At 48.6% G+C, this 26,015-nt stretch overlaps 1 protein-coding gene across 6 annotated transcripts in view; it reads right to left on the minus strand.

The window, feature by feature from the left end:
• The window catches only part of CABIN1 (calcineurin binding protein 1), a 57,351-nt gene that overhangs the window by 11,983 nt on the left and 19,353 nt on the right, over window positions 1-26,015 (minus strand). For all 6 annotated transcript variants that reach the window (XM_083589653.1, XM_083589651.1, XM_083589656.1 and 3 more), the window contains exons 27-32: window positions 17,619-17,807; window positions 16,808-17,124; window positions 14,852-14,965; window positions 7,695-7,858; window positions 1,739-1,835; window positions 987-1,649 (exon numbers count right to left, since the gene is read on the minus strand). In XM_083589653.1, the coding sequence (XP_083445779.1) occupies window positions 987-1,649; window positions 1,739-1,835; window positions 7,695-7,858; window positions 14,852-14,965; window positions 16,808-17,124; window positions 17,619-17,807 (1,544 nt within the window). The remainder of the gene's footprint in view (window positions 1-986; window positions 1,650-1,738; window positions 1,836-7,694; window positions 7,859-14,851; window positions 14,966-16,807; window positions 17,125-17,618; window positions 17,808-26,015) is intronic.

Below are 26,015 nucleotides of genomic sequence, written 5' to 3' on the forward strand. Positions count from 1 at the left end.
CTCGCTTGAAATTTGCTACAATACAATGCAACTTGCAATTGAAGTCTTGGCAAGTGGATTCATTCTGCAAAATTCCAATCGGACTTCGTGTTGTGTCCCTCCTGGGCGGCTGCTTTAATGACCCCCATTGGCCTGACCAGGGGGACAACGCTGAGGAGTGGCGCTACAGGCCCAGCTCCCTGGCAGAGGTGCTGCTGCCACAGACTGGGATGGTGTGTGAGGAGCGGAACAGATGGGTGTGGCCTGGGATAGTTCTGATTGGACCTGCACCACCCACACTTCCCTGCTGGCTTGCCCTGCCTCTGCATCATTGCAAGAGACAGTCATGCTGCTGCTGCTGCTGCTGCTAGGAGGTTTTGTCTGCAGTACTGCCCCTCACTGATAAAAAATTATACAGTGGTACCTCGGGTTACACGCGCTTCAGGTTACATACGCTTCAGGTTACAGACTCCGCTAACCCAGAAAAAGTACCTTGGGTTAAGAACTTTGCTTCAGGATGAGAACAGAAATTGCACGGCGGCGCGGCAGCAGCGGGAAGCCCCATTAGCTAAAGTGGTGCTTCAGGTTAAGAACAGTTTCAGGTTAAGAACGGACCTCCGGAACGAATTAAGTACATAACCAGAGGTACCACTGTAATGGAAAATAAATGGGCAATGTGGAAACTGACCAGAGCTCCAACTGGTGCAGTGCTGATCCTGCCCCACGGGGCTTAGCATAAACAGAAAGGTCAGGCCAGGAAGAGGGTGTTGCCTCAGTTCCCTGTATTTTCTAAGAACGAGACCATTTGGGGACTGATCACCACCCATGAAGTCCTCAGAAGCCAAGGACCTTCTCCTGAGAGCCCACACCAAGCCGCCACAGTGACAGCCACCAGCATTCTTCCTTGGTCACCGTGGAACAAATCAGACAACACAAACAATAATACAAGACCCTGTCGGCTTCTGCCCAACATGACAGCAAAGGCACATTTCAACCCTGCTGCTTACTTGCTTAATGAGCATGTACGTCTCAGACATGATCTTCTCGATCTTGGCCAGGTCGTAAGTCATGACCTTCTGACCCTGCTGCCACACACGATAAGCATCCAGGAGGAGGGTCTTCCCCGACTCTGTGTCATCGATCAGTTTCCTTTTCCGGCTTGGCCTCTGGCTGACTTCCTCCATCGGAGCTGCCTGGACGCGGACTTTGGCCGCCTCCAACTGCTGGTGCTTAGAGCTGATGCTCAGCTCCTCCAAGGACAGTTCAGCCGTCCGGCTGCTCTCTAAGCTTTTGTCCTTAGAGATCCGCCCGGGCAGCCCTCGGGTCGACTCAGGGCCTCTATAGGAAGAGCCCATTTTTTCAGGATCCTCAGAATATCCTTCTGAGTCCATGAGCTCCGTGGAGCCCGGCTGGGGAGCCTCTTTTGCTTCTCCCTCAGGGGTTGCCTCCCGTAGCTCTGCTGTGTCCATGGCGGTGGGGGGCTGCTGCACCCCCTGGGAGGCTTCTTTCACCCCATTCTCTGCACCATAAGCTGCCACCCCGCCTTCAGACAAGGCTGCCTTTTGCGGGAGGGTTTCCTGTCCTTCTTCCGCATTTGCTTTGTTAGAGACATCGGTCGTCATCCTGGACGCAAAAAAGCTGCAGCACTTGGAGTCTGGATCTTCGGAGACCTTTAAAAGAGACAAAGAATTTGTCCCCTTGAATTAGGAGGGGCGCCTCTCCCCCCCACAAGAAGCATGCAGGAGTTTTAGGGCCTTACCTCGGTGAGCTCATTCAGCATGTCCTCCAGCACAGTCACCGTGAGGACAAAGGCACGCTGGGCAAGGACCTGGCGGTCTGCATCCCGCAAGTACTTCCTGCAGCACAGGGAAAAAAGAGGGCAGGAAGGCATTTGATTACAGGACTTGCAGATGCATTTGAAATCGAGGAGACAGCATTTGCAAATGCTCTGGATCCTGCTGGATTTCTCTTGTCTCCAAAAACCACCTAGATGAAGCAACTGCTGGCCACCGCACACCCCTTTCAAAGGACAAAACTAAGAATACATAGTTCACTTGGCTCAATCTGGCCAGAGTTTCCCTTCCCATCACTGGTGCTTTGCTCAGGTCCAAGGCTACGACATCATTTGCTACTCAAGTTCATTCCTGACACAGAGAAGGCCTGCCCTGAAATATATTCATTTTGGGCTGGTGGAGAAGATGTCTCCCGTCTAACCACGTGAACTCCAACGATGCTAAATGGGTAGCTTGGCTGATGATGAATATTTACGAGCCTATAGCCCTTAAATCAAAAAGCTCTCGAATTTCCAGAAGCATCTTTTAACTGCACAAACAAGACGTGAGCTGAGCCACAATACAAACAAAACCATGGTGCTCTGTGCTAAAAGAAAGGGAGACAGTCTCACCCACCCAGTTTCTGAAAAACCAGCCTTCAAAGGAGGGTTTATACTAACCAGAGCTCACCACTGTCACTGATAATACCTTCAGAAGACCACCAGATCCCTCTGAATACCAGGTTCCTGGGAATCACAAGTGGAGAGAAAGCCACTTGCACTCAGGTCCTGCTTGTGGACATCCAAGAAGTACCTGGCTGGCCACTGTTGAGACCAGGAGGAGATGGCTCCTATGGCCCAATCCAGTTAAAGGACTCTTCGGATGTCCCCAAGATATCATTTTGTTCAAAATGCACCGAAGAGTACAATGGTTTTTCCTTAACCTGAGACAAGTGTGTCTCTTTTTCTTTCATACGCATACACAATAAAGGAGTTTCATTCCAGTCTAGTGAGCTTGCTCAAAGAAAACAAACTTCCTTCGACCACTCTCGCACAAAGCCAGAAGCAAAGGCCCAACAATACGTCCATTTCACGATTTTATCCAGCGGCAGCTTCAGTCTTAAGAGCCACAAATGATTACGTGCTGGCATGGACTATGTTTAAATCCTTCGGCTATGCTGAGAATCTAAGCAGGCCAGCACAAGAATGTTGCGTATCCCTCAGAAACTCACTGGGAACCGCCTCTAGACTGTAGGCGGCTGTTTCCAAAGATACGCCCCTCACTGTGTGGCCCCATTCTGAGGCCTACCAAGCCCTCCAAGGCTCCTGCACCAAGAGGGGAATTGATGAAAGGAAGCAACAGGGGCAGCAGCTCCTTTCCTCATCCCAGCAATGTTTTTGTGAAAGACATAGTGTTTGCCAGGCCTGCCTTCTCCATCATCAGAGTGTACGGCTACTAGCTGAGGATTCCCTGGAGGTACCAGCAGCGCCTAACACTCCTAGCCTTGAGCAAGGCCCTTCTTCCTCCTCCATTAACCTCCAACAGTATTTGCATGGCATTCATGCAAAAACTGCCTTGGTCTTTCTCATGGCTTCCTACACAGGCTGGAAGGTCTCTCCTTAGCTACTGTCCGCACCATCATCTCTTTACCCCTTGCTTAGGTAGAGTCCCATCAGTGGACGTCCCTTGAGTTTTCACCCGTATGTGTTGTCAGGAGATCCATGTGTTACTCATATGTAGGGCACCCACATAGGGACTCAGGAGTGGGGTCATGATGCTGCCCCCTCCTCCAGTGGTATTGAGTGTTGCAGCTGCTCATGAGGAGGAGTTCCTTTTATATTCAACCCGCAACCATTTGGGGCAAGGCTAGCCCAGGGACAGGGCAAGGAGGGCAACCACATTGCTGCTTCACCATGTGCATGCCCTTGCCCACAACAGCAAAGCCTGACTTGCTTTGCTCTTAAAAGCCTGTAGCCTTCTATTTAAAGAGGAACAATGAACATAGAAAAAGACACTCCTCCCACATTCGTTTCCAACGTCGGGTACCCACGCAAAAGCTCCCAAACAAATATTTAAATCCTTTTAGAAATCATGCTTAATATCAACGTGTTTGGCTTCTAACTGGGTTTGTTGACATCCGCTGGGCTTCTTAGCTACGCCTGTCCTGAACTCCAGAACGCCTTCCTGTTGCACCAGCACGCAAAAAGGCTGTTTGTCTTTTCCATGCACCAACTCAGGAAATCTACTCAAATCCATACACAGAGCATCGCCAGATCTGCTTCACCTGCGCAGAGATAAAAACTGAAGTGATGATGATTCCATTTCCCCTAACATGCTGCTGCAGACAGCCCCAGATTAGACCCTGATGGAGTAAATTAATCCACTGCTAAATAAACATGCCAGCCAGTCTCCAGAGAGCCAAACACAGTGAAGAACATCTCAGACAAGGCACTGAAGGGCCATGGAAGGCTTTGTACTCTCAAGATTTCCTGGGCAATGGACTGGCTGGAATTGGCCGTATCAGCTACTTGGCACTGAATGAGGCCCACAATTAGAGATGCATTGCCTAGCATCATGAAAAAGGGAGTAACCAAGCAACTTATTCTTAATGCATAGCAATCAAGTTGACCTCCTAGGGCCACAATCAATTATCCCAGATAACTTTTTATTATTTTAAGCTTAGATAATGAACCTTCATCACCAGAGGAAATCGAGAGGCATCCAGGTTAAGAAAGACTTTGACTTTCTAACTGTTTCCTCTTTGCCAAACAACACTGTGAAATTAAGTTCCTAATTTATTAAAAGTTAGTTTTGATGGATGAGCAATTCTTCAGGCAGAAATCATGGAGGGAGGAAGAGCCTCAGCCATGGTGCTCCCTCTGTGACAGGCAGGTAGCGAAAGCTCCTCTTTTTGTCAAAGAGGTTTTCTTAGCTGAGGGGAATCCTCAGAAGCTAATCAGCTGAACAGCAGGGGGCTGCTGTTGCTAACATACAAGTGGAAATGAAGGTGCAGCTGTGATTAGATGTGACAGTCAACGCTGGGAACCTCAATAACCTCAACAATTCACTTGTCACCAACCCAGGTGGCTCTCCAATAGGCAGAGAAAGGAAGGGAGGAGGAAAAGGTATGGAGGTTTCAATTCTCCAGGGTACCCCCGCCATTTGTCCCCCAGAAGGGGCCTACAGTCCTATTGAGAGTATTGGATACCATCCCAATCAAGGAAGAGTGGCAAGCAAAGTTCATGGAATGCGCAGAAATGGCAAAACGTATGGGAACAATAAGAAATTAAGAAGAAAGTGTTTTTATTATAGAATGGGGATGTTATATAGATTATTTAAAGAATCATTGTAAACAACTAAAAACATTAGCAGGGTTAATATAAAATCAAGAATTTAAAATGTGATCGGGGGGTGGAAGTAAATAGAATTTAAAAAAAAAGATGTTAAGGGAGACGTGCAGTTTAATTAAACGTATTCACTATGTAACCAGAGGAGTGGAGGGAAGTCAAAATGAGGGATACAAATGTAAAGGAGGACTATTGTTAAATTGAAAACTGAAAATATTTTTTAATAGAGTTTTGGATAGAGGAGGACTGCAATGCAGCAGCACTCCATGCAGGGGGGGCAGGCAGGGTCACAAAGCAGCCCTCCATGATGGAGGTTCTGCATGAGCAAAGGCTCTAAGGAGAAACTTGGCCATTTGGCAGCCATGGAGGCAAAAAGACAGCCTAGACAGGAGGGCGAAAACTTAGCCCGTTTCTGCCTGCTGGCAGTGACTGGCAAGTGAAAATCACACACGGACAGTCACACATGTTCTGGATGTTTTTTGCCAGTTAGTTGTTCAAAACTTTTTTTAATATTGTGTTTTAATGTTGTAACCCATCCTGGGACCTTAGGGTGAAGAGAGGGTAACAAATGATGACGATGACAACAACAGCAGCAGCAGCCGTAGTAGGGGCAGTAGTAGTCATAATATTACTACTACTAATATATGTTTTATTGTATTTGCAGATACTGCTGTGCACTGTATTTATGTTTTATGTGAGTGGGCAGTATATTTTTATAAAATAAATAAGTTAGATTGCTTTCCTAAATGTCAGCCATTGCTATAGCTTTGTTCATTGGTTTAAAAACCCAAAAGGGAGGAACTGGCAAGATCCTCACCAAACAACTGAGTGAACAATTAGCCTCTCACATTGGGCCCTACGACTGCCACTCTGAGGTTCTTCGCAATCAAGAGGCATTTTCAATTTATGAAAAACAAAAACAAGGGTTAGAGATTTGCTTGCTTGTTTAAAAAAATGAAAGCTGGGAATTTGGGGGTTCTGGCTTATTCAGTGCGGGAGGTATGGAACTGATGAACTGTTTTTCCTGCCTGCCCCCCTTTCCCCCTATACCATAGCACTGCTCTACCACGCTGGCTCCCTAAACCACTTTCCACCCAAAGAACCGACAGCAGCCAGAAGCCAGCAGTGATGTGGGCGGAAGATTTCTTCTTTTTAGAAATGCATTGTTTCATAAAATTAATTATTAGCACAATGAATGCACGCAATACATGCCAAACAGGGGAACTGGAAGAGATAGGATGTCAGTCAAATCTAACATAAAGCGGTTATTAACTTTTTCCAAGGGGCCATCCCTAGGAAGCAGATATATTTATGAGCACAGCTGTTAACCCACGCTAAATTTAGTATGCTGGCACTCTTCAGAGCCTTCATGTGTTTTTCTTGAAATCTAATCAATTTTCAAGCCGTCCAGAAAACATTGATTCTGCAGCAAAGCTTGAATTGAATATGCTTGAATGTAACATTTAAACCGCACTTCATTGATTCCACCCCCTCCCCCAAATGAAATATTTCAGTTCATCTGCTTTTGGCCACTGGAAGGTGCTCAGCCTGCCTCTTGACTGAGGGATGCGCAGGGGATTGAGACCCTTACCATTGTGGGGAAGGGGCCAGAGTGCAGGGGGAAGGGGCCTGCTTTGCCTGGAGAAGGTCGCAGGTTCAATCCTCATTGACATCTCCAGTCAGTGCAGGCGATATTGAGTCCACCTATTTCAGTATGAGGCAGTGTCCTTATGCAGAGAACTTTAAATGTGGTCCTGAAAGTTGCTCTATTGAAAGGAATCAGGACTGAGTGTCTTTCATTTAGCTCTGCTAAAAGACCTCGAAATCATTAAAGCCAGCGAAGGATCTACACTGTCAGTTTATGGGGGGAAGGAAAGAGATCCCAGCAATGCCATCCGATGTACAAAACGAGAAAAAGCAAAAAGGATGGAAATATGGAACTGTTAACTGCTGTTGCTACTGTCAAAGAAAGATGTGAGGGAGCCTATCTGCGATTTTGATCTGTGACACACGCACACCACATGCTTCTTCAAAACGAGCATATTCCCACCTTAAGAGCTCAATTACTTTGAGCAGTCAAAGATGGAAGAGTGGTTTCTGAGGTGCTGGAAATGCAGTTGATGTTATTTGCTGAACTCTTGTGGTGGGAATAACTTCCAAAAGGCCTCCAAGAGTACAAAAGCCAGGAACCAGCACCTCTGTAATCTCTATTCCCCCACCCTCACCTGTATCCTCTTCCTATCTTTTTGCTTCTCTCCTTTCCTGGAAAGGATTTTTAATATTCATTTTCAACACTGAGAGCAGCTGAAGGGGACCTACAAATGACAAGAGATTTGCAGGGTATACAGTGGGGAGGAAAGTGCCCGGATTTGGCCTTTGACGAACTGCTCTGCATTAAAGCCAAGATACAGCTTGTTCAGTCTAGACAGTGAGGCTTCAAGGCCAAAAACAATCACTTTTGCAAACCAACCATTGTTATTCTCTAACTAATATATGTAAGAGCTAATAAGGGTTTCGGCCACGGGGGGTGGGGTGGGGGTGTCGGTCAGCATCTTAGCATTTCAAGCCAGAAACAAGAAACCTGGGCCATCCTCACTTTCCCTGGTCGGGGGTCCTCTGCAGCATAGATGAGACTTTCAGCAGGGTGTTGTAATCCTTGAGCTGCGACAAGACGTTGAGCAGAAGGACGATGGAGCGATTCATGTGAGAGGCAAAGCTACCAGGGCGATCAATTTCATCCACGGGGATGCGCCAGATTCCCTGCACAGGGGAAGAAACCAGGAGGAAACCATCAACGGTGGGAAGCAGATATTGCAAGCGATAGGAGGGCTGTTTGGCCCAGGGCAACAACCTCAAAGGGGGCCTCATATGTAGGCATTTTTTTTCAATTTTTGGCATTCCGTGAGTTTCACAACCTGTTTTTATGCACACCTGACCCAAATGTGGCACATGCTCACAGCTAAAACAGCACTTGTGAATATACCTCATTTTATTTTTCATGCCTTGTTTTTGGGTTGCCACTTTAATTTTTATTCTATCTAGGGCGCCTCAAAGCAGAAAGTGGCCAGGGCCTCTCTGGGTCTCTGAGAAGGCCTAGTGACAGCTTTGGACAAAAGTTTCTTCCCCACCTGCAGTTTCAATATATGAAATGCAACTGGAATTAATTCATTCAGGATTTCCAAGCTGAAACTGAAAGGCTTCATGAGGCACAGAGAACATGTAAACAAACAAACCGTGACATTCCATTGCAGGGCAGACATTCCTGATCTTAACTTTGTTATCCAAGACATCATGCAAAGGGCAAGTATAAGGACTTTTCTAGGCTTGAATAGAGCTATTTGCAGACTTGACAAAGCAAACTAAAAAATCCAGAGAAGATGCCCATTGAGAAGGTAATGTACACAGGACTCAAAGGGCTAAACAAACAGAAGTCCTCCAGGCTTTTTTTTTGTAAAAGGCTACACAAGTAATTCAGTTCCCAAGAGGCAACTGAATTCCCAGCCTTCCAGAAATGTTTCTTAAACAAACAAGAGTCCACAAAATGATGGAAGATTAAAAAAAAAGAAAGGAAGGTGAAGAGTGTGTGCTGTGTGCCACTAAGACACTACCCAATGCATACCCCATGGCACTTTTGCAACCACATTCTCACATAGTCCAAAGCTTCTCCTGGACTAACATTCCATACTAACCATACATTCAAGGCGCATTTGAGTGTGCCCCCAAAGAATTCTGGGACCTCTAGTTTACCCCTCCCAGAGCTACAATTCAGAGTGCCCTGAATAAACTTAGTTCCCGGGATTCTTTCGGAGGGGGGTGGGAAATGTGCTTTCAATGGACAGACAAATGCTGGCCAGCAGTTGTCTCCCCCTGCCCTCCTCCCTATACCCCTCCCTCCCTCGTTCTTTCCATCCTCCACCTCGGCTGGACCAATTGGGAAGGCTCTTTGGGGCACAGACCACAAACACCGGAGCAGCCACCAGCAGCGCACCTCCGATCGGGCTCAAGGGATTTACAACATCCCAAGAGCTTGGAGACGACGACTCTTGTTTCCAGTGGACCCACGGCACCGCCAGAGAGGTTTCAGAGAAGGAGCCTCTCCGGGGCTCCACGCCCGGCCAGCGCTCCGTCGTTTCCTCACCTACACCTCCCTGCAAGCCCCAGCCAGCTCCGCTTCCAGGGCCGGAAAGAGCCGCGCATTTCTTCCCCTGGGAAGTCAGAGCAGCAGAGCTGCGCCCGGCGCCCTCGTCTTCCTCGTCAGCAGCGGAGCGGCGGGCCAAGCGATCGGGCTCCCCGGCAGGTGGCGGGCGCAGGGAAGGCTCCATCGGCACCTACGCAACCTAAACCAAGGCGACGGTAGCCGAGGAAAGAGAGCCGCGTCGCTGCTAACTGGAAACCCGCGCGATTTGCAGGCGGAGGCGGCGCTCCGCTCGGCAGGCCCCCTCCTCCTCCTCCCACGCAATCCGGCCAGCCCAGGGGCCGCCCCCGCCCGCCTCCCGGGGCTTCCCCCGCAGTCCCCCGTCCAAACAAGGCCGGGCGCTGCGCAGCCGAGCCCCGAGGCTACCTCGAGGCGGGGGCTTCCCCTTCGCTCGCTCTCACCATGCTGGGCGCAGGGCGGCTCCCGGCAGCTGCGCGCCCTGGTGGTGGTGCTGGGGCTGGCCGCCCGCAAGGCCGCCTCCTGCCGCGCCCCGGAGAAGGCTCCCCCGCGGCGGCGCGGAGGCGAAGCGGCAGGCCCCGCGGCGGCAGCGGGAGCCGCCGCGCTGCCCATCGCTGGCGCTGCCATCGGGGGCTCTTCCCCGAGACGGCGCCCGTCACGTGGCTCTCCGCCCCCGAGAAGCCCCGCCAGGAAGGCAGCCAGCCAGCGAGAGAGAGGAGAGGCGGAGCTCCCCGACACCCCCGCGCCGGAGGGAAGCCAGAGCGCAAAGCCAAGCGGCGGCGCCGCCAGCTTCTGCCTCGGCCGGGCTGCGCAAACTTCGCTCTCCCTCTCCTCTAGGGCACCCCACCAACGTCACCACGAAGGACCGGCTGTAGCACCGCGGCCGCCGCCCGTTTACCCCCCTTGGGCACCTGCTCCCCCGAGCGAAGTGGCCGCGCAGCCAGGAAAATACGCGTCGCCTCTCCGGGGCACTTTCGGGTTCCAGCGTTGCCTGCATCAAAGCAGCAGCAGCGGCAGCTCTGCCCGGCCTTTGAAGGCTTCCAAGAATTTCTGGCCCGTTTCACGCTTCGCTCAGCCAAAAAAACCCCCACCTCCGCATGGAACCAGGCACGGAGGACAAAAAACTTCACCCCAGGTCGCTTTTTGGGGAGAGTCACCTGTTGTTTCTAGAGCTAACTCTCTCCAGCTCCCACTGAAAGGCTTCGATCAAGGCCCCAACAAGAGAACCCAGGTGATTTCTTTGTTTTTTGGGTTTGTTTTTTTTAAACCAGCAAAATCTGCTGCTTGACCAGCAGCACACCCAGCTGCTTGACCCAGCACAACACCGACGCTATCTGCAGCAGCCAACTTGGTGGCAACAGTCTTCAGAAACTTGATTGGGTCATGAACACAGCTGATTTCAAAAACATGACTCACAGTTTGAGCCCAGATCCTGTTTTTCTTTTTAAAACCTCCCATCAATTTTCAGTTTCTCCTTGTCCGTTTCTGTATAACACATTTATACAATACATTATTAGAGGGAGACTTTCAGAAGCCTTGTCTATACATTGCATGAAAAGAGCAGTGCCATAAAGCCAGATTCTGGAAGAATAAGCAGCATCTGCCCCAGCCAAGGCTATTGGAACCTGCTCTAGGAAATAAGATGGACTGCAGAAGCCTTCATCCACCTAAGATGGAAAGCCTAAATCACTTGGCGATTAGGAGGATGCTGACGATGAAAGCAGAATCCCAACTACCTGAATCTCCTTAGAGAAGTACCAATTTCTCTGCACCTTTTTATCCCATGAATATTTTGTGTGTGGAGGAGAAAACAGTGCCACAGTGGCTGACATTGTGCTGACAAACCAGAAGTGGAAGTGATGGGCAGCTCCTAAACCCAATCGTGACAGTAGTTCACTCTTATAAAAAGAGGGCACATTATTTAGCTACTGTTCCCAAGGGAAAGCCTGGCCCAGCACACACATACGCTAGACACAAGTCAGGGCTCATATCTGCATAACTGAACTTGATGACACAATTGCACTGATCTGCAGATCCTATCCCAAGCGCACCTCATGGGGAATCCTTGCCTCGTTCCTGCTTTCTGACAGGAAATCATAATATGACCTCAACTCAACTGTCCACTGAACAAGCCAACAAGAAGGCGGGAATCTGCTCCTCTGTGCAGCTACAAGACACGACTGCTCATCTGCAGCGTAGCATCTTTCTGTTTAAAAAACCCCACACATCACAATTCTGTTTTCAAATCCACTTCAATTAGTCTTCAAATGGTTCTTATCCATAGATAATATAATTTACGTTCTAAACAAACTTGAAATATCTGCTAGGAGGAAGCCCCTAGCACTAATGCAACAGACGCAACAAAAAGCCCGAAGAATTATATTGACCCAGCAATGGTAGCAACAGAACAAGAGCAGAGGAGGAGGAGAGAGAGTATAGCAGACGCAAACTTCTCCACCCAGCCCTCAAACTACCCTTGACTAAAATCCCTGTGAGCCAAGACGGGAGCATCCTTCCTTTGGAGCTGAGAATTGGGGTGAAGGCGGACACCCTCCGCAGACCAACCATAAGAAACATCCTGGTAGGTCCCCATGTTCCTTTCTCTGCTGGTAGAGAAGTGTCTCCACTCCACAGCAGAAGGAAGTAAATAAGGAGCCCCAGAATCCCAGAGCAGGCAGACCCCTACCTACACAGCACAGGACCGTCAGCAGCACCTTCTGGCCAAAGGCCACACCGGCAAAGGGGGACCTGTCTGATGCCCAGTGAATGGTGATATGGTGAAGTCCAGGTAGCTGCCCTGTAGATTTTCTTGAGGGGAGGCTGATATCTGAATCCTGCCGATGGGAACCATCATCACCCCTGGTAGAGAGTGGCCTGTGATCCCCTATGAGGCTGCACCTCATAGGCTAGCCCAGCTTTTCTCAACCTTGGGTTACCAGATGTCCAGATGTTGGACTACCACTCCCATCATCCCCCTCTGCTGGCTATGGAAGATGAGACTTGTAGCCCAACAACATCTGGGAAGCCAAGGCTGGGCTAGACAGAGACTTGCTGACTCCTCCTACCCCCCATGGTACATGAGTGAAGACAAATGATGAGCTGTCAGGGACTGGGAAAGTGGCTGTATGTTGGATGCATATCTGGATGGTCCTGCATATCTGAGACTTCTTGGGATGGAAAAACACTGCACTGCAATCTGTAGGAGCCAGAGCTGACTCCAGGCTGCAACACCCCCATTTCTCCTGGCACATGGAGAGGTGAGTGTGGATTGCAGAAGAATCAAACCCTGACCCTTTTCTGGCAGAAATAGCTGCAAGGAAGGAGTGTTTGAAAGATGACAACTGGCCCAGGGACACTGACCCGGGGGCAGGGTGATATCCTGACTCCTAATGACGGCAGCGATGGCAGAGAAAGGAGGGGAATTGGCTGGTTTCCCTCCAGGCTCTCCCACACAGTGAAGCAATTCCAACCCCAACCCTTTAAGGGGTTGGGGGCGGAAGGCTGCTGAAAAGGCTCAGCTCCCGTGCGGAGGAGGAAAAGGGATTCTGGCGGCAACAGCAGCCACACATTTCACGCATCCCTCCCTGGCAGACCTAGAAAATTCTCCTGTTGATGAAGAGGTAAAAGATGACGGGAAGGTTTGAAAAAGATGATGAAGAATAAGAAGGGGAAATGGGTTCTTCTTCCAGCTAGTCTCCTGGGGGCGAAAGTGAAGAGCACCCCAGCGTGGCACAAAACCGGGGAGAAGACCAGACCCCAAGGAATTAGCCCTGCAGCAGAAGTCGCAGCCAGCAGTGTGGAGCTATTTCTTTTTTTACACAGTGCTATCATAAATGTTTTACAGAATATGGCACCAGGCATAATATACACGATCTACAACGCAGAAGACGGAGGAACCCTTTGGCCAACCCTCTCTTGCTCTGCTTGGTTGTTGTCCATGTAAAGTGAAATAATCCACAACTGTTGTTAACCTTTCATAGGTGAGCAAGTTAAGCACCCATCTAGCATCCTTCACTCTGAGGAAGAAAAAAGTGGGGTGCAAGTCATGGACCGTATGGAGCAAGTTGATCTGACAAGGCAAGGAACTAGAATTCTAGGATCACAAAAACAACCATTTAAAAGAAAAGATGTTGACAACTTAACTCAGCCACCAAAAGGCATGGAAATCTTGTGTTAAGGACTTCCGTGCCTTGGAAACATTAAACACCTTCAGTCGTGTGTATGTGTGTGTGTTTTGCTCACTAGGCGGCACCCAAACAGCTTCTGCCTTGATCTTTCAGCCCCAATTTTCTCTCTGTACTTCACTACAGCTCCAGAATAGCCACCAGCATTCAGGCTCTGCTTTAAGGTGTGGAGAGAATGTTACATTTCTCCCCTCATTGCCCTTTATATCAACCCTGCAAGAAATACCATTTTACAAATCACCATCAGACATGAAGGCAACTTAAGGGTTGCAAAATCTCTTTTTCTCTCTTCTACATACACACTTCCCGCCCCCCCCCCCCAAGTTCTGCTTGGTTCGGTGTTGCTTAAACTCGGGTGCATTTGCCAGCTCCCCTGAATTCCTGTTTCTGCTTTTATATTTCAGTACTTATTGACAGGGGGACATGAGTGGCGCTGTGGTCTGTGAGCCTAGGGCTTGCCGATCAGAAGGTCCCTGCTCCTGCCAACCTAGCAGTTCGAAAGCACGTCAAAGTGCAAGTAGATAAATAGGTACCGCTCCAGCGGGAAGGAAAACGGTGTTTCTGTGCGCTGTTCCGGTTTGCCAGAAGTGGCTTAGTCATGCTGGCCACATGACCTGGAAGCTGTCTGCGGACAAACGCCGGCTCCCTCGGCCTTTAGAGCGAGATGAGCGTGCAACCCCAGAGTCGTCCACAACTAGACCTAACATGGCCTCATTTTTTCTTTAATCTTATGTGTGTGTGTTAATTTTCTTTCTGTGGAGTACTGCTGTCAGGCAGAAAAGCAGGGCAGAAGCATTTTACTTAAAGAGAAGAGCCTGCAAGACCCCACCACAACCTTCCTCAGGCAGAGCCTCTTCTCCCTTCCAGGGGCCAACTAACCAGTCATTCATTCATTCATTCATTCATTCATTCATTCATTCATTCATTCAGTAAGTTTTTTGTGCTAGCCAAAGGCCATGACAGCTACTAACCAGTCAACAAGCCCTCTCTACTGTAGACAGCTTCATTCACAAGTCCACCTCATGCACATGTGGGAGAGCAACAGAAGTTTGCTAACAGGGTTCAAGCAGCTTCCTTAGTCTGGCCAGAAACTCTTGGGAGCTCAAGATGTGTGCTAGCCACTGAATGGGAAGGATGTCAAGACCCTTTGCCCTCCCCTTGGATCTTTCCATGCAGGAGAAGAAAGCAGTTGTGCCTCTGTTAAGCATCACTCCTCCCTGGGCACACATTTTGCTTTGCTGCAAATTCTTCTCTGCTTTGAAGGTGGCCTCCTAACAGACTTACCTGATGAAAAGGAGATGTAAAATGAGAAGGGGGGCGGGGAATTAGCTGCTCAGAGGGCACTCTTAATTGGGCAGTATACAAAAGATGTAAACACAAACAAACAGCCACAAGTTTCAGGTACAGGCAACTTACATTGAAGAAATTGGTCTTGTTCCTCTCGCAGAAGAGACCCTGTGCTGGCATGTGCTTCAGCTGCTGCCATGGGAGACTGCTGCCTAGCAACACATCGCGAGCCCACTGAAGATTCTATATAGGACAGCGCAGGGGAAGCAGGAGTTGGAGGGAGAGAGGTGGAGGGGATGTTTGGTTATTGCAGATGAAGCCTCCTCTTTCCTCCCTTCCTTTCCTCTCCCACTGCTCAACCAGCACATCTGCCACAGCCTCCCCCTGCCCCTTAGGCCCCCAGGCCTGCCTTCCTCCCCTCCTCACAGTTAAGAATGTTTGTGAACATCCCAAGACAACGCAGCAGCTCCCTCAATGGCACCAGAGGGGAGGGTGCTCCGTGCAACAACTGGTGTTTAGTCTCACATTTGGTTCAGTGAGGTGATGGAGAGCATGTATATAGCCATGCAGAGAAGCCCCTCCCCAGCCTCAGGAGAGAAGGGTTGGGGGCCTCCTCGTCCAGCGAAGGACCAGCCTCATTTTGACCAGAGACCAAGCACCCAGTCCCCGGACCACTGCCTGGGAACAAGCAGGGGATACACCCAGTGCCCCTCCATACTGAACAACCACAAAATTTGCCTCCCCGCTCTCCAATAATGCCAGGCTTTTGTAGTACAGTTGAAATACATATTTTCAAATTGCCAGCACCCCCATAACTCCAATTTCTCAACAGCCCTCCCCATCCTGGTGCCCTCCAATGTTCTGGACCCACTCCTGCCAGCCCCACCATTGTACCCTGTGCTGGCTGGGGCTGATGGGAGCTGTCTGGAAGCCCTCTGGAGGGCTCTAGGTGGGGGAAGGAAGCCCTGATCGGTCGCTCACCTCAACTGAGCATTCTTATTGTTCCTGTTAATTTGAATGCCTCCACATCAAAGTGCATGAACACCGAGAGTACAAGAAGACTCCCAAGGCGAGCTTGGAAGCCTTAAAAGCAAACAGAAAGTTAGGCAATTTTGGGGAATTGTGTGCATACAAAACATCAGCTGAGCTGTGCACCTGGAATCCAAGCACAGAGCACAGTGCAGGATTCAGCTGTCTGGTAGCTTTCCCTCTTCCCTGAGCCTGCTTCTTTGTAAACCAAGCGCTTATTGGCTCCCGAGACACAGGCCTGCTTGTACGAGAGGGGCTGATGCCTGGCAGAATCTCAGAAGCTGGGGAGGGGGCATGAGATGTTTCATAACTAGGAATGGGGCTTTCAGTGCCTAACAGCTCCTCCCTCCTCACCCTACTACCACCAGCCAAAGCAGAAGCAGTAAGTGAGACAAAGGCGAAGTTTGCTGAATTCCTACAATTTTCCACAGGTTGCAGGGTTTAGCTGTTCTGAACACACAAATGGGACGTCGTCGTACAGAATTAGTTATTTATTTAGGTGCAGAACTGCCAGGAGGTAAGAGGCAGCAAACGGCTGCAGTGGGCATCCCTCCTCATCTTACCGGCCACATCACAGCCAATACAATGGCCAGCACAGCTACACTAGAAGTGCACGCTCAGCAGGCAGCCACTACAGGGACTGTGCTAACATTGCCCTGTCATATGGACACTGCAAAGTCAGCTTCTCCCTGTGGAGGTTGAAGGTGGGGAGCAAAGGGGCAACTCCTGCTCATTCCAGGTTCTAACTCACAGGATGATACAGGGGCAGCTGGTTCTTGCTTTCAGGTAAGGCCAAACTGGAGTGTTGCTGCTGTGGCAAAGAGCAGAAGGGATTTTGATTTCATCCCAGAAGATCTTGAGAGCTCCTGGTTGCTGGTGTTGCTCCTCCCAGTCCCAGAGCAGAGGCTTTCCCCGCCACAAGGCACTGCTGCTGCTGCTGCTTAGGGAATGCCACCTGTCCACCACCCACAGGGGCTCTAGGCCTGGACAGTGAGAAGAGCAATGTCACGTGAGAGGGGCAGCGCTCAGCCCTACTCTCCCACCACCACCGCTTACCTTATGGGTTGTGCTGTAGGCATAGAGGTAGGCCAGCCTGTAGAGACTCTTGTAGTGCTGAGGGAAGCGGCTGAGGCAGAGGCGGAAGGAGGTGATGCAGTGCTCCGTCAGGAACTTGCGCTGCTCCTCCAGGTCCACAGGGAGGCTCTGGGGAAACTGCTCCCCACTGGGCACAGCCCGCCGCTTGGTGTCCCACTGGGAAAGCGAGGGGGCAGGGGCTTTGGGGGGGACCCCGGGGGGCGGGGCCTGATGGTCCAGCTTCTGCTCAGCCACGTGGCAGGACTCTGAGCTCTCTAAGGGCTGCTCCTCCGGCTTCCCTGGAGTTGTCAAAACAGATAGGGCAGCATCAGCATCTGCTTCGGACCCAGCTGACACAGAAGCCACCATCATTCTTCCTCCGTCGAAGGATGTTACAAACAGTTAAAAAAAACCCACAAATTTGAAGATAAGGAAAACCCCATGTGCGCAAAGACGTGAAATGCACGGCCAGGAGAAGACGTTCCCTTGGCTTGTTCTTGCTTCCGTCAGAGTAGCTCAGGAGAGGAAGGAGGTGCTCAGGACCCATCAGGAACAGCTTTGTCCCTCTCTCCTAGGAGGAAGCTGCTGTCCCGCCCCCCGCCCTCAGTCCGCTATTCACTACTCCTTTCTCTCTGGCAGCAACAACCACTTGCTGCTGCAGGAAGAAAAGTGTGCACTTGCTCCAGCCGCTCAAGCTGTGCTAAGCAATGCGCTCTCTCTCTCTCTCTCTCTCTCTCTCTCTCTCTCTCTCTCTCTCATACACACAGATCTTCACACACCAGGAATGACCTACCCCTTTCCTCTGCAGGTCCTGGGGCCTCTTTGCCAGCAGCGGTGGTGACAGCTTCCGAAGGGGACACAAAAGGCCTCCTCTCTGGAAAAGGCTTCTTCGCACTGTCTTGAGAGCTGGCAACCTCAGTGAACATGTCTTGGGTGGAGTTGGAATCAGAGAGCACCACCGCCGTGCTATCCTGACTCCGGTCTGCAGGAGGGAAAGGAGGGCAAGCATGAGGGGGCTCCCAGGGCCGTCTCTCCACACAAACTTCCACCCACCTTGTACATCAAGGACTCGGTGCCTCCTCCTCCTCTCCTCCTCCTGCTCTTGGCCTTATCAAGGCTGTGCCTGCAATCCTCACTGCCCTTCCTCCATTTCCAGCCAAGGCGGCCCATTCACCTTTCCTACCCTTAGCCTCACCTTGCTGTTTCTGCAGATTCCGTCTAGGAGAATTCAGCAGTTTCCACACAGAGCATCCCCCCTTCAGGAGCAATGCTCCATTTGAGACACAGCGCTGGGCAGCTTTTTTCTCTGGAAGCAAACGGATGGCATAATCCAAAATCTGGTCTGGCTCCACCAGGACTCATTCGCCAGGGGCAGATTTTGAATGCCAATATTTCCAAATGCTGCGACAGTTGCAAGATTACAGTCGGGAAAGATCCGAAGCGGACTTTTCTGTGTAATACTGCTGCTGCTAGATCCTTGACACAGGAACACTGCAGCAACCCACCTGGACCTAACCGATGAATGAACAGAGACCAGGAACAGGTGCTGCAGGAGGCATTTCTAATCAAGATTCCTGATTTCACCCGAAACCAGAGCTTTCCAAACTGTGTGTTGCGACACATTAGTATGTTGGCTGCAGTGTGTAGGTGTATCGCACAAACCTCCCCACATTCCTTCTGTGGCTGGAAAGGGGTAATATTAACCTCCGGTTTGCTAGTAAAACTGAATTACTGTGTCGTGAAATGATGCATGTCTAAAAAGTGTGCCACCAACATGAAAAGTTTGGAAAGCTCTGCCCCAAACCCTTTTACAAATGCAATTGGACCTTAATGTTGTCTTAGGATGTTCACAAAAGTGTGTGGGAGGGGTGTGCGTGTGTATGTTTGTTTTTCTATTTACTCTTCTGCCATGTAATAATTTCAGATACTTCTATTGTAGGGTAGCCAATTGGAAACTTTTGCCACTTCTGATTATGTATAGAAGTTTCAGTATGTGAGGAAGGGCTCTCTTGGCCTAACCTGTCACACAAGACCAGTGAAATCCAAGCATTTTGTGCCCTCCTGAGACATGCAGCAAAAGTCCTTGTGTGACTGGAAGTCAGTTTGGAAGAGAAGATGCCTTAGAAGTGGGCAGATGGTGGCCAATGCAGCTTCTAATAACCCACCCACCTGCAGGAATCTGCCAAGCACTGAGATGCCCTTTTCAAACCTGATGGGAAGGGGGAGGGAAAAGACCAGTTTTCTTATCAAGCTGAGTGCAGAGACACGAAGAAAAATGCAGGTGCAGCGAACTTACAGAAATTACATAATTAGAAGCAACTGCAAGACAAGGCAATGGAAGAATTGTCTGCCTAAATAGGAGAGCTGTATTATCAAGATGGTGAAATTCCACAGATAAAAAATGAAAACCACTACAGATGAAGAAATGCCACCAGTTGTGGCAACACAAAAAATGGAAGATCCTGCAGAAGCCGAAGAGCTGCAAATTAAGATCTGGAGTTCCCATAACAGTTCCCAAAGAGAGTGTCAGGCAAAAATATACAGAGACAAGGAAAAGGTCTCAAAGGCAATTACAAGCTTCCTCTGCTAGTGAATCTTCTTGTGGATATACCACTAAGGGTGGTCACTCGGAAGGTGGCTTCACCTACTAGAAGTTAAGATTCAAGAACTGAAATCCAGTCAGCAGGAAACAACCAGCCCTCTGTCCAACATCTGGTCCCTTTCTTTATGTCATCTTTGAGCAAGTGCTCCACCAAAGTGTCAGTAGCCGAGTAGGAGCCACAGAGGCACAAAAGAGAGCTTCACCTGCAACTGATCAATAGCACCAAGAGGGGATGGAGGAGGGGGGTGGGAAGGACAACTTTAATGCAGGCCCCAAACACCAAAAGGCTAAAGCCGATGTGCAGCCTAAGAGTAGAGATGCCTCCATCCTGCAGAGACCAGCTTTGTACTGCATGTTAAGAGGCAGTGCCTGTTCAGCAGAGCCAGCAGGTCTGTGAAAGACACCAATGAGGATTCATGAATTGTAGAGTTGGAAGGGACCCCAGGGGTCATCTAGTCTAACCCCATTCTTCTTCTTCTGGCACTTCATTCTCACCATGGGTGCTGTAGAAGCATCTGGGTGGTGTCTAGGATGTTGCAGAAAAGTCATTACACATCTATCAACCAAATATTCAAGAGGCTATGGAGAGATTCGGCAACAGCACTGCCATCCTACATATCAAACCACACCAGACCGCCATGTCGGAGAGTCTTCAGAGAGTCTACCTGACGATTTGGGAGGAGAGCTCTCAGATCATACCGCGCAAGCCAGGACGTCTGTGGGCAGAATATGCAACACAGAAGAACCTGGCTCAGTTGATTCAGAATGGCATCGCTTGTTTTAAAAACAAGAAAAGCAGAAGTGTTGCCAAAGGCAGACGATGCTCTTCATTTTCACCAGCCACTATATCTGGGGAAATGTCCAGATGGGGACTGCCAACATCAAGAAATGTGGGCTGGAAGCACCGCAGATCAGGCCTGACGCGTGTTCTCATGTCTGAATCCCATTCCAGCTGCAGGTTACAAAGTCACCTCAAAGGCAAGTGTATCACTCTGAGATTATGGCGTACATCAGGATGCTGCAGTGGACATACCACCAACAAGACGACCTACATGAAGACCACCCACCTCAGAATACCTCTCACAAGGTCACATGACATAAGGATGTCACGGGAATGTCATGGGGATGAGTGCGCATTTCAAGCATTATTAGCGGTATCTGCAATTTTTCAACTGTATTCTAATTATGTATTTTAGTTTAGCATTATCCTGCCCCCCTTTTCTGGTTATACTTAGATTATAAATTCTGCAATCAATTTTTGGAAATTTGGAAACAAAATAACAAACAAAAGCATATAGACAGTGTGCGTAAGGCATACACGGAAATTAAAACAAAGGATCATAGTGGCTTTTATTTGTGCTATTTGAAAGTCAAGGACCCAACCATTGGAACCAGCGTTTTCAGAATCCGTGCACACCAAATTTATGTTTGGCTAGTTAAAACCCGCCCCCCTGCCCAGCCACTAATGAGCCTTTGTACATCTTCTAAGAGCCCTTTTCCAGAAGTACAAGGACTAGGCTATGAGTGTTAATGAAAGACACAACATTTGCAAAAAGCAGGGTTTGGCATGGTCAGAGAGTAGGGGATGATGGGAGTTGTAATCACCCTCATCCAGGAGGGGACACAGGCTGCCCGTCCCTGGCGCAAAGAACAGAACGGGATGGAGGCAGAGCATGTGTTAAGGCAGGGGGGTGGGGGAATCCAAGGGTTGCAACTCATCTTGAGGAAGCTTTTCCAGAAACTGGATCTCTACATTACCACAGTGAACAGATTCCTCATCCCCCAAAGCGGTTAAGCTGCAGTTCTGGCCTATTGTTCAAGCAAGCCGTGATGGATAAAAAAGCAGGGAGAGAATATCTATGAACAGAGTTTTTAAAAGGGTTAAGGCAGCACGGGCAATATTGGTTACAAAGGCACAATAAACACACAAAAGACAGCACGGAAAAAACGACGACGACAACAAGAACAGCGACATTTAGTTGTACAAAGAGCACCAAATGACAAGAATGGATGCTTTCTGCTCTACTGAATGGATGAATGACACTGGCCTCCCCATGCATTTACTGCAGAACAAGTTAGAACACTCTGCTACACAGCAAACACGCTTAAGACAAATGTGACACCAAAACTAGACAAATCTTGGAAAGGAAGTCTGTCAAGTCTCTTGCCTGGGACAACTGGTTTTCATTTTAATAACTTCCCATTTCTATTTGCGACTTCTGGACTGGACTTGGGAGTTCTTGGCTACTTAACCCTTACTAACGTTCCTCATCCAACCAGCTGCACCTTACTCTACCTCAGTCACTGAGAATCCCAGGATATGGCAAAATCAAGCTCTTTTTGTCTAAAGAATTCCGGTTATGAGTCCCTAAACCACACAGAGGCTGGGCTTATATGGCAGCCCCAACGCCACTGGAAGCCAACTCTTGCGGACATGCTCACAGGGAGCAAGTAAAATGAGCCGTAATTGCTCTTTACGTTTTATTCAGAAGTAGTGAGCTCTATGCCGGAAAGACTGAAAAATCGACAACAGCCGAGCCTCCCTAGGGAGGGGATGCCAGAGTTGAGGCTCCATGCCATGTATAATACAGTATGTCAACCCTACAAAGATTACTGCAGCCAGCCTATCTCTGCCCAAGAACGGCACCCATTAGCAAGCCAGCTTGTAAAAGGTACTCTGTGCCCCCAAGAGACAATGAGGGATCAATGAGCTTCCACCCGCAAGCTGTGGACCTCCTCTTTCAGAAGAAGGGCACCTCCATCCAGAACAGATTTCGCATCTGTTTCCCAGGCCTGACAATCACCTCTACACACACTGCCTCTGTCTTGTCAGGATCCAGCACTCTGTTTACTGGCCCTCATCCAGCCCGTTATCAAACCCAGACAATGATTCAGCAGGTGTGCTTGCAATTGGCCATGGGTGGGACCATTAAACTGCACTCCAGAGTTTTTTTGTGGGTTGATTCAGTTAACAAAAATCACAAAACAAATGAAAAGATAATACACCATTAACTTAAAAAAGCAGCATAAAAACATTTCAGGATGGCAATAAAAAGACTGAAAGGACCAGCAACAATTATAAATTAAACAGAATGCCGGTATGCTTTAGTTATCAAGCTCTCTTGTGACTTAAGAGGCAGTACGTTTCCAAGCACCATTCAAAGTGTTGGTGTTGACCTTTAAAGCCCTAAATGGCCTCGGCCCAGTGTACCTGAAGGAGCGTGTCCACCCCCATCATTCTGCTCGGACACTGAGATCCAGCGCCGAGGGCCTTCTGGCGGTTCCCTCACTGTGCGAAGCCAAGTTACAGGGAACCAGGCAGAGGGCCTTCTTGGTAGTGGCTCCCGCCCTGTGGAACGACCTCCCATCAGATGTCAAGGAGATAAACAAGGATCTGACTTTTAGAACACATCTGAAGGCAGCCCTGTTTAGGGAAGTTTTTAATGACTGATGCTTTAATGTATTTTTAATCTCTGTTTGAAGCTGCCCAGAGTGGCTGGGGAAACCCAGCCAGATGGGTGGAGTACAAATAATAAATTATAATAATATTATTATTATAAATGCATCTGAATGAGACCAGCTGTTAGGAATCCCAAGTGGGGAGAGTTACTCAGGGCCTGTTTGCTGATGGGCTTCGCTTGGGGCATCTGATCGGCCACTGTGAGAACAGAAGGCTGGACTAGACTGGTGCTTGATCCAGCAGGACTCCCATGCTCTTAAGAAAGAAGACAGGTGTTCGGCAAGATAGAGATATTGAATTTATTTTGGGGGATGGGGTAAGAAACATAGAATGGTTATGCAGCAGGTGTCCCAAAATCTTCAGAGTTTTATGATGCATGCAGCATAACCAACACAAAGGAATATGAGCAGGGTGGGAGGTTTCTGTCTATTTGTCTGGTATAATAGAGAAGATATCGAAAGAGCAAGTCAAAAACTGTGTCTCAAAGCTGAACGTAGCATATGGGCAAAGGAAGATTGAGGCCAAACATAATCCAAGGTCTTTCTCCTCCTATTTCCTGTTGTTACTACAAATTAATTAATTAAGAAGAACTATTGGGGGATATATTTGACTGGAACATAAATGGCCTATATGCAACAAGTCAGTTTCTTATTATAACTTTTTGGAAGAAACAAAATGTATCCATGTATTTCTAGAAGGGATCAATATTTTCAAATCAGACACTCTTTAAATGTGTTTGGAAATCCAGGCTACCAAATTGGAAGTAGGTGGTGGGTAAAAGGGCCACTTAGTTACACTCATTAAGCCTTTTCTGTATCCTGCTATCAAGAATTGCAGCCATTTCAAAAGAAGTGGTATTACAATTTATGTTAGCGGTATTGCTAAGATATAAAGTATGGCTTTGGCTGCAGGAGAATGAGAATCTTATGAATTTGCAAAAACATTGCATCGGTAATGTCATATGTGATCCCCACATAAATATTGTTTTATAAGCTGACTTGGAATAACTGTTGGCATTGTGGATAAACATGTGCTGATTATATTCATATTTTAAAACTGCCCCCTCAAAATAATTAATTGGCAATTGATATTATACTATGTTAAGCAGCTAAAAGAAATTATTACTAATTGCTATTCTATCTCACCTGCCCTCCAAGAAAGTCAAGATGGAGTACATGGTTCTCCTCCTTTCCCATTTTATCCTCTCAACAACCCTGTTAGGTTGAGGGACTGTGGCAGGCCCAAGGTAACCAACCATTGAGCTTCACATGGCTGAGTGGGGATTTGAACTCTGGTCTCCCAGGTTCTAGCCTGACACTCTAACCAGTTCAACACCATTGACTCTGAAGCTCTTCAAGTCTTACAAAATTACCTGGAAGGATCTATTAAAAGGGTGAATGCTGAAGGGATTCCTAATTTGCTAGTGGCAGCAGAAACAGCAATAGCTCACTTCTGGGGAAATGTTTACAGCACCACCGATTCAGACTTGGCTTCATAGGATATTGAATGTTGCTATAATGATAACGCGAACATCTGCTTATCCATGCATCGGAGAAGCCAATATAGGAATGCATGGGAGAAGCCAATATAGTTTACTGAGTAATGGATTTTACGGATTGGTTTTTGGAAAGAAAAAGTTAGTGATGATACCTGCCCTTAGTCATTGTTTGGGAACACTTTTTCCTTTCTCTGTGCTTGGGATGTACAGTTTCTGATATACAGTTGTACCTCAGAAGTTGAACAGAATCCGTTCCAGAAGACTGTTCGGCTTCTGAAACATTCAGAAACCAAGGCGCGGCTTCTGATTGGCTTCCGATTGCGCAGGTGCACCAGAAACAACAGTGGAAGCCACACTGGACGTTCAGCTTCCCCCCAAAATGTTAAAAAGCCGGAACACTCACTTCTGGTTTTCGATTGTTCAGAAGCCGGAACGTTCCGACTCCCGAGGTGTTCAGGAACCGAGGTACGACTGTATACTGAATACTTTTGACTGCTATTTATAGATTTATGTACATAGATATATGTAGGGTGTAAGGGGTTTATAGTTAACTGCGTCCTTCTTTCAGAGATTTGCTTAGTCTCAAAGTCTGGTCTATTGGACTGCTTTAGTGTCTCTCTCTCTCTCTCTCTCTCTCTCTCTCTCTCTCTCTCTCTCTCTCATACACACAAACCATTTCCACTCTTGGATCTTTGCCCCGATTCCTTCTGGCTCCTGGATTACCTTGAGAAGCTCTCCAGAGAACAAAGCATGGCTGGAGTGGAAGTCCTGGCTCCGGATACCCACATTATAAACTGCCATTACTCCTGGGAAGAGCCACGTGTGGCCTTTGTGGCACATCCAGTGGAGTCTGCTTATTTTATTTTGATTTAACCAACATGAGAGATACCCAAAACCAAACCAGCCCAGCACTCCTAAAGAGACAGCTTCAAGTTCAGTGCTGGCTTTTCTTCCCAAGCAGCTTTGTGGGATGGCTGTGAGCCCAGAAGCAAAGCATTTCCAAAGCACCATTTCAAAATAGACATGCTTTTTTTGGGGGGGGGTTTGGACAGAAATGCAAACATCCAACTTCTGTTGAGATGTCAGCATACCCCTTCCAAAGCCCAAAAGGGAATAATGCCAATATGATGAACCCACTTCCCAGGCGATGCAGAGCAGGCAATTCTATATTAAGCTGCTGCTTCTCTGCCTGGGAAGTGGGCTGCCGGGCCTGAGCCAAATCACTTTCAGCTCCTCTGTGCCAACGACGTTGTAAGATGCGACCAGCTGTGCAAGGCTTGGCTGTTCCTTTGGGAAAAATCCTATTGTTCCCTGGCTTTGGCCAAAAGGCATTCACACTTGGCACCTTCCACTGCAGTGGCAGCAGTAACTAGATACCTGGACAGAAGCAGCAACCCCAGGGACAAGGGCCAGATAAGGGGAAGAAGGTGAGGAGGAGGCGGCTCTTCAAACTGTCCTTTGGGTTTTGTCAAAGGCAGGCAACTCATGCTCCCAAATCGTTCAGAAATACATTTGACTTTCAACATGCACAACTTACAGAACCCGTGAATCTGCCTTATGAAGCCAGGTCAAGTGATTTGTTCTTGTATCCTGACATTCTCCCCTCCAACTAGAAGCAGGGCAGTGGGGC

Source organism: Podarcis filfolensis (assembly GCF_964270895.1).
Source record: "Podarcis filfolensis genome assembly, chromosome: 16".
Classification (NCBI taxonomy): Eukaryota; Metazoa; Chordata; class Lepidosauria; order Squamata; family Lacertidae; genus Podarcis; species Podarcis filfolensis.